Genomic DNA, 12,423 nt, shown 5'->3' on the forward strand with positions numbered 1-12,423 from the left:
CAAATCCAGCCCACCGAAGCCTCCCTCCCAGACGAGCTTAACACCTTCACTCACGCCGCCAAGCTTACCCTAGTAAAACTGACTATCCTACCAATCCTCGACTTCGGCGATGTCATCTACAAAATGGCTTCCAACACTCTACTCAGCAAACTGGATGCAGTATATCACAGTGCCATCCGTTTTGTCACTAAAGCACCTTATACCACCCACCACTGCGACTTGTATGCTCTAGTCGGCTGGCCCTCGCTACATATTCGTCGCCAGACCCACTGGCTCCAGGTCATCTACAAGTCCATGCTAGGTAAAGCTCCGCCTTATCTCAGTTCACTGGTCACGATGGCAACACCCATCCGTAGCACGCGCTCCAGCAGGTGTATCTCACTGATCATCCCTAAAGCCAACACCTCATTTGGCCGCCTTTCGTTCCAGTACTCTGCTGCCTGTGACTGGAACGAATTGCAAAAATCGCTGAAGTTGGAGACTTTTATCTCCCTCACCAACTTCAAACATCAGCTATCTGAGCAGCTAACCGATCGCTGCAGCTGTACATAGTCTATTGGTAAATAGCCCACCCATTTTCACCTACCTCATCCCCATACTGTTTTTATTTATTTACTTTTCTGCTCTTTTGCACACCAATATCTATACCTGTACATGACCATCTGATCATTTATCACTCCAGTGTTAATCTGCAAAATTGTAACTATTTGTCTACCTCCTCATGCCTTTTGCACACATTGTATATAGACTCCCCCTTTGTTTTCTACTGTGTTATTGACTTGTTAATTTGTTTATTCCATGTGTAACTCTGTGTTGTCTGCTCACACTGCTATGCTTTATCTTGGCCAGGTCGCAGTTGTAAATGAGAACTTGTTCTCAACTAGCCTACCTGGTTAAATAAAGGTGAAATAAAATTTAAAAAATTCTATGCTCGCTTCGAGGCAGACAATACCGAGCCATCCAGGAACAATCTTGCTGATCCGGACAACCAGGTGCTTTCGCTTTCCAAGGCTGACGAGCAAAACTCTCAAAAGAGTAAATACTCACGAAGTTGCCGGCCCAGATGGCATCCCTGTCCACGTCCTCGGAGTGTGTGCTGACCAGCTGTCTTCTCTGACATCTTTAACCTGTACCTGTCCCAGGCTGTAGTCTCCACCAACTTCAAGGAGACGACCATCACCCCAGTGCCCAAGAAAAATAAGGTGACATGCCGAAATGACTATCATGCCTTCGCTCTCACCCCGGTCATCATGAAGTGCTTCGAGAAGCTGGTCATGGCCCACATCAAGGCCAGCATGCCAGGCACACTGGACCCATGCCAATTTGCCTACCACTCCAACAGATCCACGGAAGATGCCATTTCCATCGCTACTCAAACGGCCGTAATACATCTGAAAATGCTGTTCATTGACTACAGTCCAGCATTCAAGACTATTGCTCGCTCCAAGCTCGAAAACCAAGCTCAGAGCCCTGGGTCTGGACACCAGCCTATGCAACTGAATTCTGGACTTCCTGACCACAGGCTGTGAGGATTGGCAACAACACCTTCTCTACACTGACTCTTAACACAGGGGTCCCCCAGGGGTGTTTCCTCAACTTTCTGCTGTACTCCCTTTTTGACCACGACTGTGGCTTTGCACGACACCAACTCCATCATCAAGTTTCCTGACGACAGCTTAGTTGTAGGCCTGACAACCAATAATAACGAGTCAGCCTATAGGGAGGAGGTAAGTGAACTGGCATTGTGGTGCCAGGACAACAAACTCTCTCTCAATGTCAGCAAAACAAAGGAGTTGATTGTCAACGGGACTGCAGTAGAGAGACTTAAGTTCCTTAGCATCTACATCACCGACTGCTTGACATGGACCAACAACACCACCATTCTTGTCAAAAAGGTGCAACAGCATCTCTACTTCCTGAGGAGGCTGAAGAAATTCGTCATGCCACCCCGGTTCCTCTCCAAATACTACCGCTGCACCATTGAGAGAGTCCTGACCAGTTCCATCACGGCCTGGTACGGAAATTACTCCGTCCATGACCGCAAGGCCCAGCACATCACTTGGATCGTGCTCTCACCCATCCAGGACATCTACTCGAAACAGTGCCTGAGGAAGGCCTGCAGCATTATCAAGATCCCCCACACCCCAGTCATGAGCTGTTCACTTCCTTACCATCTGGCAGATAGTATTGGAGCATGAGGTCTGATGCCAACCGGCTCAGAGACCGTTTCTATCTACAAACCATCAGACTGCGGAACACCCTTCACTGGACTGACCAGCTGCTCTTTTCCGCACCTTAGCACACACACACGCACTCACTCACTCACTCACGCACACACCCACACATCCACTCATATACATTTATGCTTCACACACATCACAACTGCTGCCAACAGACTTATTATAATAGCTAAATACTTCACAATTTAAACACTTGACCCGCAATCCTCCCTTCTTCAAAACACATGTAAATATTGGACTATAAATTGTGCCTTCTTATGTTATACTTGTGGTGTATAGCAAGAGTATCCCGTACATACGGCTAATAAAACCTGAACGTACAGTATGTATGGGGAGGTGTGTGTGTTTGTATGTGTGTACAGTCAAACATTAGGTCAATCAATTTTCTACCTAAAAGTCCTCTATTGTATCTGCTCTTCTGTTTGTTATAAAATAAAATAAAAAGTTTTGGTCATCTCTGTTTTTCTCTCCGTTTAGCCCCTGTATGTTAATAGTCTTAATAGTCTGTCCTCTCTCTCTGCATTAGGCCCAGGACCTGAATGTGATGGAAGAGGTGATCAGGATGATGATTGTCTGTCTAACTCCCTACACCACAACCCTAACCTGGTTTACTCCAAGCTCTACATGTGACACAGCACTTACCTCTGCCAGACGGGACTGCTTGGGTTGGCTGACCTCATGGCTGCTCATAGGAGTGAGCTGCTGTGGTGTGATATGGTGGCTGGTGTTGCGGTTATTATGTGTCAGTGCCCGTGTCAGCCGTGCAAACTTGCTCCATCCTGCAGACATAAAAAACAATGACACATTTAGCACAGCTTGGTCATGTGGAAAGGGCACATAAATTATATACACTTTGAGAAACACTGAAAGCATACGCTATTAACCATACATTAATACATGACTTCATCTAAAGATGACTTTATCTTGTTGTAAAACCAGCAGCTATGGATTCAAAGTCACAGTGATGATGTAGGCACTAGGCATGCACAGCAAAGTTCTGGGTCTTCTGTAGCTCAATTGGTAGAGCAACGCACTTGCAACACCAGGATAGTGGGTTTGAATCCGGGGACCCAGTATGCATGCATGACTGTAAGTTGCTTTGGATAAAAGTGTCTGCTAAATGGCATATATTATAACTACAGCCCCACTCTCACGCTGGCTGTATAAACCATAATAATGTGAAGACTGTACAGGATGAAATATAAGATCAGTCAAACCCTTTCAGGTGCCATTACCACAGAGAGAAACAGGGATTTGAAATAGTCCTCAGCTCCAGGGTCTCTAACCTCATATCCTCTTTCAGTTCCTTTCAAAAGTAGGTTAATTCAGCTATTTTTCCCAAAGGGCAGCAAGGTGAAAGGAGACCAGTGGCAGAGACCCACACAGGCCACAGCGGCAGCCTACTCACAATGGCACTGCAACAGATACAACTGACCTCCCCTCGGATGAAGAGAGTGTTAGGAGTTGTGTAACTCATTGTATACCGCCAGGGCAAAGCAGCACTCTACACCGACCATGTAAAGAGCCCCCAATCTATACTGTAATAGCCCAAAAGAGCCTTGTAAAACAGGCTAATGTGCATTCTGCTAGCCCTCGAGAAAACAAAAAGAAAACAACCCGACCAGAAGAACCTAATACAATGTGGCGAAGTTAAAAATAGCAAGAACCAAATCCAAGCATCACCCCCGAACAAACTGCATATGATGATCAAATAATTTCTGCTCAAATACAGTCAGAGTATCCTTTAGCTCCAGTGGCTGCTGAATTGTTGCCCCCCCCCCAATCCTAGGGGAAACACTGACAGTGAATACTTAACACTTTTGAATTCAAAGCGTGGACGAATACATGTGGAAAGGCTAATCAGTCTAGATGGAGTCTCTCCTCCTCAACTGATGTGAATGGGTGTTGAGCTGTGGGAGCAGCTTGAGCTATAGCATGAGGAGGTTGTGTTTCTATAGTGTCAGCATTCAGCTTCCATACCCTTCAGACCCATCCATAACTGCCATCCCATAACACTGAACACTGCGACAGTCCACACTACAGCTCTGCTCTGGGTCCACTCCTAATCAGTGACCCCTTGACAAGGTCTGGACACACAGCAGTCATTCTATGGTAAGGTCATCACAAGCAATTAGAGGACAGATACTAATAATCTCCTAATAAAATACAAAATAGTGGAAAATATAAACGGATTAGAGTAACGTTAAGTGGAACCGTGGGCATTGTATGCGGTGCTCATTTCACCCCGGAGGATTTCAATGGCTTCATTGTGAGTAGTTTACATGCTGAACTTTTAATGTTAAATTGTAAATTGAGACTGAATGATTTTATTTGTAAAATGTATGAATGGAATGTATACATGTAAATGGACTCTTTTTTTTTTTACTAACTTGACTAAAAACGACAACAACAATAGAAGTAAAATGTCCTGTAAAATGTTCAACAAAACGTCACCTTTTGACAATATCCCTAACTGTCATGGTATTGTTTCTGGTCAACCTGCTCCCTACATTAACAGCATGTAAAGCCCATATTAATCATCATGTGTTGATCATCATGTGTTAGTCATCTTCCAATCCCATGAGCTTGGTTTTCCCAGCAGTAAGTCTCTGACGAGGCATGGGGATGGGGAGTCTGCACCGCGGGGGGGGAGTCAAAGGGCAAACACACCCACTTAACACTGCTAAGAACAGAACCCAGGGCAAAGTCCTGACAACGTGCATCACTCATCTAGGAGGAGAGGGTAAAAACACCCACATCTTCTGTAGGTTCTGGCCACAACAATCACAAGACCTTTTTATTTCCAGTAATTCATAGACTGGCTCTTCAGAACAAGCAAACAGCCACAGTTCAGCATGATCGAGACTTACCCGAAGTGGACTCGTCCTTACCCGAAGTGGACTCGTCCTCGATGGGCTGCTTGAAGACAGTGATGTCTTTGAAGGTGCACAGGAAGAGAACCACTTTGTCATTCTCATTCCTGATGGGGGCCACCTGCATATAGAACCACACTGGCGCCCCTGCAGACAGAATGGATTCGTTACAATGTAGTAGTAACACTTGCTTTTCTCATAAGGTGCATTTTGTTTACATTTTCCTTTTTATACAATAGAATAGAATATACAGTACATATACAATGTGAACACTCACTGTTCTTCCTGTATAGCAAGACCTCAAAGCAGTTGGACTCATAATTATCAAATGTCTCTCTGACTTTGTCTATTGTCTTCTTGTCCGTCAGCTCTCCATACATAAAACTGGAAGAAAAGTGACGAATAAAATCAAAACGATTAGTCATTTGATCCTAACCACAGGTCTATATGCCAGATGTCATAAGACATCAATTATGACAGTTATTAATCAATTAATGATCTAACTCATAAAAGCTCTCCTCCTCTTCATAGGCTCTGAATGTTCTTCCTAATAGTGGTGTGGGATCAGTTAAGAAAATGACTGTGCCTGCTCCTGTGGTTCCTGAGCTTAACACCAACCACTAGTCTACCCTTCCCTGATTAAGGCGGAGGTTAAAGGCTAGGAGGCATTAGTTTTTACTCACCAGAGTAACATCAAAGTGTGGTCAAACACTTAGTAACTTATTTGTAGTCATGATCTGGTTACCTATAACTATAAACATTTTTACATACAGTTGAAGTCGGAAGTTTACATACACCTTAGTCAAGTACATTTAAACTCAGTTTTTCACAATTCCTGACATTTAATCCTAGTAAAAATACCCTGTTTTAGGTCACCACTTTATTTAAAAAATGTGAAATGTCAGAATAATAGTAGAGAGAATGATTTATTTCAGCTTTTATTTCTTTCATCACATTCCCAGTGGGTCAGAAGTTTACATACACTCAATTAGTATTTGGTAGCATTGCCTTTAAATTGTTTAACTTGGGTCAAACATTTCGGGTAGCCTTCCACAAGCTTCCCACAATAAGTTGGGTGAATTTTGGACCATTCCTCCTGACAGAGCTGGTGTAACTGAGTCAGGTTTGTAGGCCTCCTTGCTCGCACACGCTTTTTCATTTCTGCCCACAAATTTTCTATGGGATTGAGGTTAGGGCTTTGTGATGGCCACGCCAATACCTTGACTTTGTTGTCGTTATGCCATTTCTCCACAAATTCGGAAGCATGTTTGGGATCCTTGTCCATTTGGAAGACCCATTTGTGACCAAGCTTTAACTTCCTGACTGTTGTCTTGTGATGTTGCGTCAATATATCCACATAATTTTCTCTCCCCATGATGCCATCTATTTTGTGAAGTGCACCAGTCCCTCCTGCAGCAAAGCACCCCCGCAACATGATGCTGCCACCCCCGTGCTTCATGACTAAAGTGCGTTCATCTCTAGAAGACCCGAACGCGTCTCCTTCCTGAGCGGTATGACGGCTGCGTGGTCCCATGGTGTTTATACTTGCGTACTATTATTTGTACAGATGAACGTGGTACTGTCAGACGTTTGGAAATTGCTCCCAAGGATGAACCAGACTTGTGGAGGTCTACAATTTTGTTTCTGAGTTCTTGGCTGATTTCTTTAGATTTTCCCATGATGTCAAGCAAGGAGGCACTGAGATTGAAGGTGGGCCTTGAAATACATCCACAGGTTCACCTCTAATTGACTCAAATTATGCTAATGAGTCTATCAGAAGCTTCTAAAGCCATGACATTATTTTCTGAATTTTCCACGCTGTTTAAAGGCACAGTCAACTTAGTGTATGTAAACTTCTGACCCACTGGAATTGTGATACAGTGAATTATAAGTGAAATAATCTGTCTGTAAACAATTGTTGGAAAAATTACTTATGTCATGGCCAAAGTAGATGTCCTAACCGACTTGCCAAAACTATAGTTTGTTAACAAGAAATTTGTGGAGTGGTTGAAAAACGAGTTTTAAATGACTCCAACCTAAGTATATGGAAACTTCTGAACTATCCACAATGTACTATTTGTCAACGTCATATGGACAACCGGTGCTACTTAGCTAGTTCCAGCAGGCGAACGTTAGCTACTGGCCATGCTAGCATGTAACTGGAATGTGTCATAAAGGCACACAGGTGGCATTTGTAATGCCACATACAAGATGCATTGGTGAGTCATCATCTTATATGTCTGCCCTAGTTACTTTGGATTTGATATATTGTTTTGTCTTCTCATATGTCACATTTATAGTTCTCAACTCACGTCATGACCAGGCAGTTATTGTGAAACAGCTGTCAATACAATTGATTAGAATAAAAGCTGAGGAAGATGATGTGATCATTGGGTGAGTAGTGACGTGCATATTGTAAATTGTGAACACAACTTGGTTTGCCCTACAGCCTCCTTAAAAATGTCTGCCATTCTAATAAGGTCTGACATGTATTTTATTCACTCTCAGGGAGCCTGAAGCTTCAGCCAGTCTGGATGAGGAAATACTTGTTATGTCTTCCAGTCCCAACTGATGAAGCTTTTCCAAGTCTGTGTTGGGTGTGGAGCTTCCAGGGACTAAGTCAACAGCCAGACGAACAGCGCTCAACATCACGCAGATCTGCAGTTCGCGCAACAATGTAAGAGAATGATCCAGCCAGCCTATGATTGGGAGGGTGCCAGCAGGCAATCTTCTCATTTTTGCTGACATTTTGGTGTCAAGTTGTATGCCGACCAATGTCCTCCGAATGCTTTGCATGATGGGAGTGGCCACCATTCATCGCAGCACATTCTTCTGTCACCAGCATAGCCACCTTGAGCCAGCAGTCTTCAAGACATGGGATGTCGAGCAGAGTGGCACCATCGAAATCCTCAAAGAAATGGGTGGAGATCTGTTCTTGGCAGCATATGGAGTGATAGTCCCGGAGTGATAGCCCGGCCACTCTGCAAAGTTTGGGACATTCACTGCTGTTGAAAAGAGAATCAACAAGATCCTGAATATATAAATTGTTAAAACCTCTTAGCGCACAGATCCCACTATCAGGATCAATATCGACAACATCCGGTGAAGCTGGAGCGTGCCAAATTCAAATGACAAAATTGTAATATTAAACATTCATAAACATACAATTGTCTTACATCATTTAAAAGCTTAACCTCTTGTTAATTCAACCGCGTTATCAGATTTGAATAAGGCTTTACGGCGAAAGCATACCATGCAATTATCTGAGGACAGCGCCCCACATCAAAATACTTTTCAAATCAGCACAGGCGTCACAAAATCCCAAATAGCAATCAAATAAATCACTTACCTTTGAAGATCTTCCTCTGTTTGCAATCCCAAGTGTCCCAGCTACACAATGAATGGTCATTCGGTTTGATAAAGTCCTTCTTTCTATCCCAAAAATATCTGTTTAGTTGGCATGCTTGATTCAGTAATCCACTCGTTCAACATGCATACAAACGAATCCAAAAAGTTACCCGTAAAGTTCGTCCAAACAAGTCAAACGATGTTTCTAATTAATCCTCAGGTACTCTAATATCTAAATAAACGATCAAATTTAAGATGGAGAATAGTATGTTCAATAGGGAAGATGAATAACGAAGAGCGTGCACCTCATTCACACACGCAACAAGACTACTTTTCTAATGAGAGACACCTTGGGAAAAACTACAACTACTCGTTCGTTTAAAAAAAAACAAGCCTGAAACCCTTTCTAAAGACTGTTGACATCTAGTGGAAGCCATAGGAACTGCAATCTGGGAGCTATTTGTTTGTATATCCCATAGACTAGCATTGAAATGGCATGTGACCTCAAAAAAGATTCCTCTGGTTTTCGCCTGCCATATCAGTTATGTTATACTCACAGACATTATTTTAACAGTTTTAGAAACTTCAGATGGGTTTCTATCCAATGCTACCAATTATATGCATATCCTAGATTCTGGGCCTGAGTAACAGACAGGTTACTTTGGGCACGTCGTTCATCCGAACTTCCGAACACTGCCCCCTAGCCCTAAGAGGTTTTAATCTAATACATTTACAGTGCATTCGGAAAGTATTCAGACCCCTTGACTTTTTCCACATTTTTCTACGTTACAGCCTTATTCTAAAATGTATTACATATTTTTTCCCCTTCATCAATCTACGCACAATACCCCATAATGGCAAAGTGAAAACAAGTTTTTAGACACATTTACAAATCTATTAAAAAACAGAAATACCTTATTTACATAAGTATTTAACTTCTTGGTGACAGAGGGCAGTATTTTCACGTCCGGGGGAAATGCATGCCCAAATTAAACTGCCTGCTACTCATCCCCAGAAGATAAGATATGCATGTTATTGGTAGATTTGGATAGGAAACACTCTGAAGTTTCTAAAACTGTTTTAATCATGTCTGTGAGTATAACAGAACTTATTTAACAGGCAAAACCCCAAGGGCAAACCATTCGGAATATATTTTTTTAGGTCACTTTTCAATGGATTTTCATTGGGAATCCAGATTTCTAAGGGACCTTCTTGCAGTTCCTATGGCTTCCACTGAATGTCAACAGTCTTTAGAAATTGGTTGAGGTTTTTCCTTTGTGTAATGAAGAAGTACGGCCATCTTGAACTAGGGTCACGTGAAGTGTACTGTTAGATAGAGGCGCGTGACCAGAAAGCATGCTACAGTTTGTTTTACTCCTGTATTGAACACAGATTATCCCGTCTTAAATTTTATCAATTATTTACGTTAAAAAATAGGCTTCGGGACAAGTCTCTGAATACCCAAGAAGACCCAAGGCTGTAATCAATGCCAATGGTGCTTCATCAAAGTACTGAGCACTGTAAATGTCATATTTCTGTTTTTTTTTATTTGTAATACATTTGCAAACATTTCTAAACCTGTTTTTGCTTTGTCATTATAGGGTATTGTGTGTAGATTAATGAGGGGGGAAAAACAATGTAATCCATTTTACAATAGGGCTGTAACGTAACAAAATGTGGAAAAAGTCAAATACTTTCCGAATACACCGTATGTTGTCTATTGTTATACTGTAAAATCATGCAACAATTTGTTACATTGATGTGTCAAATCTGATTTGCTTAATTGCATTGTGCATTTAAGTGCATTTATTTTTTGTTTGTATCTAAGAGCAATGAGGTGAAGAGTGCCACGTGGTGTGATCTGGAGGAGTTGAAGAGGACTAAGCAGTGCTGAGCTGGTGGTTGGAACCCTCATCACTGACCCAAAGAGACAGATCGTTAAATGGATCTGGGAGAACATGCCAGATACAAAGCATCACTTTGATATTTGGCTAAATGTAAGAAATCTTTAACTTTGTGTCATTATACTGTATAAGTGGGTATGACTATTCTACTCATCCATGTGTACATTTGTATTACCCATTTTCTACTGTGATTAGCTCTACACAAGAAAATTGACACCACTCGAGAGGGTGTGCTGATGTTGGGCAGTGGAGGAACTCCACTATCAACCACCCCTACTGGTCATATGACTCCTGAAGAAAGCAGGGAAATGATTGTGCCAAAATGGAAATGTTACACTGTACCACATACATCCAATCTTACAATATAATAGTTCATTCTGTTTTTAAATCAAATTCCAGACTCTGGGACCTCAATGGGTTTGGAGAAGATTCTACATGGGGCCTTGATCCTGAAGGACATCTCGCAACGATCCACTGACTACCAGAAATCAGGGTTAGGAGTACCACTCTCTGATGCTGCATTTCCTGTCGAAGCCCTACCTTCTCCCACGAAGGAATGCATGCAGTGTTGGTAAAGCAATACTACTGAATCTGTCATTATTACAGTCAAGTGTATCAAAACCCTTTCCATTGTTTGTGTCTCTCAGTTGGAACCCAACTTTTGGGTTGGTGCTCTCATGGAATTTTTTTCCTTTTTGTTTTAGATCTTGCAGTCTTTTTTTCTTTTTTTAACCTTTATTTAACTAGGCAAGTCAGTTAAGAACAAATTCTTATTAGTATGATGGCCTAGGAACAGTGCCTTGTTCAGGGGCAGAATGACAGATTTTTACCTTGTCAGCTTGGGGATTCGATCTTGCAACTTTTCGGTTACTAGTCCAACGCTCTAACCACTAGTCTACCTGCCGCCCCAGCCTTGCATTACAATGAGAACAGAGGACGGATGCAGGCAGTGAGAAAAGACAACCTGCTGAGGTACTCCCTCTCCTTCCCAAGGGCCAAGAATTTTGGATATACAATTAGGCCAATGAAGACCAAAACCACCTAGGTCAAATTATATAAAAGTTGAAATGCCTGTTATTATTTGTGTCTTTACAGACTATGCTGCCAAAATAGTGAAAGCTGTGGTTTGTCCCCCCCTACTCCCGGAGGATGAGTCAGACACCAGGATCCTGAAATCACCTCCACCACTCTGTAGCCAGTTTCAGCATCCCACGAAGGACCAGGCAATGAGGGATTCTATAATGGGCTTTTTCTACATGCGGGTGGCTCTCCTCGTGCCTCAGCTTCTCCAGCCTGCTCTGGAATGACTTGAGACAGTACTCATGCAGCAAGTATTGTTGTTATCTCATTGCTAAAATACGGTGTCGTAATATTTGTATATTAAGGCAGTTTATACCATTTTAAAAACTTTACAATACATTCACAGATTTCACAACACACTATGTGTCCTCGGGCCCCTACTCCACCACTACCACATATCTACACTACTAAATCCATGTGTATAGTACATATGCTATCATGTGTGTGTCTATGTTTGTGTTGCTTCACAGTCCCCTCTGTTCCATAAGGTGTTTTTTAAAATCTAATTTTACTGCTTGCATCAAAGTCTAAATGTTTGAGTAACTTCGGAATTATTTTTGAAATATTTTTTTTTTCTGTCTTTCTCCCTGTCTCTTTCTCTAGGAACCTGATTACCACCTCAGTCCAACATCAGCCTTCTAATGTCACGCTGCCATCAACACACCTGCATCTAGCCCTAAGCTGATTTCTGCTGCGCCACTCGGGAGCCCCAAGTGGGGGGCATTTGAAGCTTGTGTAGGGCATGTTCTCCTCATTTTGTGAACCTATTTCTTATCCCATTGACTGCACACGGTTGTACCGCCCCAGATAGCTCCAAATCCAGCTGATCAACTGACTGTGTCTGAACTTTCTAAAAACAAAGGGGAAAAGTTTATTACTATTGGTAGGGGGGAGTGGTGTAACATTATTTGATTGCATTCAATTGAGGATTTTATTTAAAGATTAGCTAACTCGTGTTGAGTATGGACTCGGTGTCAG

General features: G+C 42.4%; 1 protein-coding gene across 1 annotated transcript in view; it reads right to left on the reverse strand.

Annotated features, from left to right (window-relative positions):
* The window catches only part of kcnh5b (potassium voltage-gated channel, subfamily H (eag-related), member 5b), an 86,061-nt gene that overhangs the window by 61,237 nt on the left and 12,401 nt on the right, over positions 1–12,423 (reverse strand). The window contains exons 3-5 of the mRNA XM_024437268.2: positions 5,391–5,497; positions 5,111–5,260; positions 2,883–3,019 (exon numbers count right to left, since the gene is read on the reverse strand). Coding sequence (XP_024293036.1) covers positions 2,883–3,019; positions 5,111–5,260; positions 5,391–5,497 — 394 coding nt within the window. The remainder of the gene's footprint in view (positions 1–2,882; positions 3,020–5,110; positions 5,261–5,390; positions 5,498–12,423) is intronic.

The sequence above is a fragment of the Oncorhynchus tshawytscha genome, linkage group LG11 (assembly GCF_018296145.1).
Source record: "Oncorhynchus tshawytscha isolate Ot180627B linkage group LG11, Otsh_v2.0, whole genome shotgun sequence".
NCBI classification, from domain to species: Eukaryota; Metazoa; Chordata; class Actinopteri; order Salmoniformes; family Salmonidae; genus Oncorhynchus; species Oncorhynchus tshawytscha.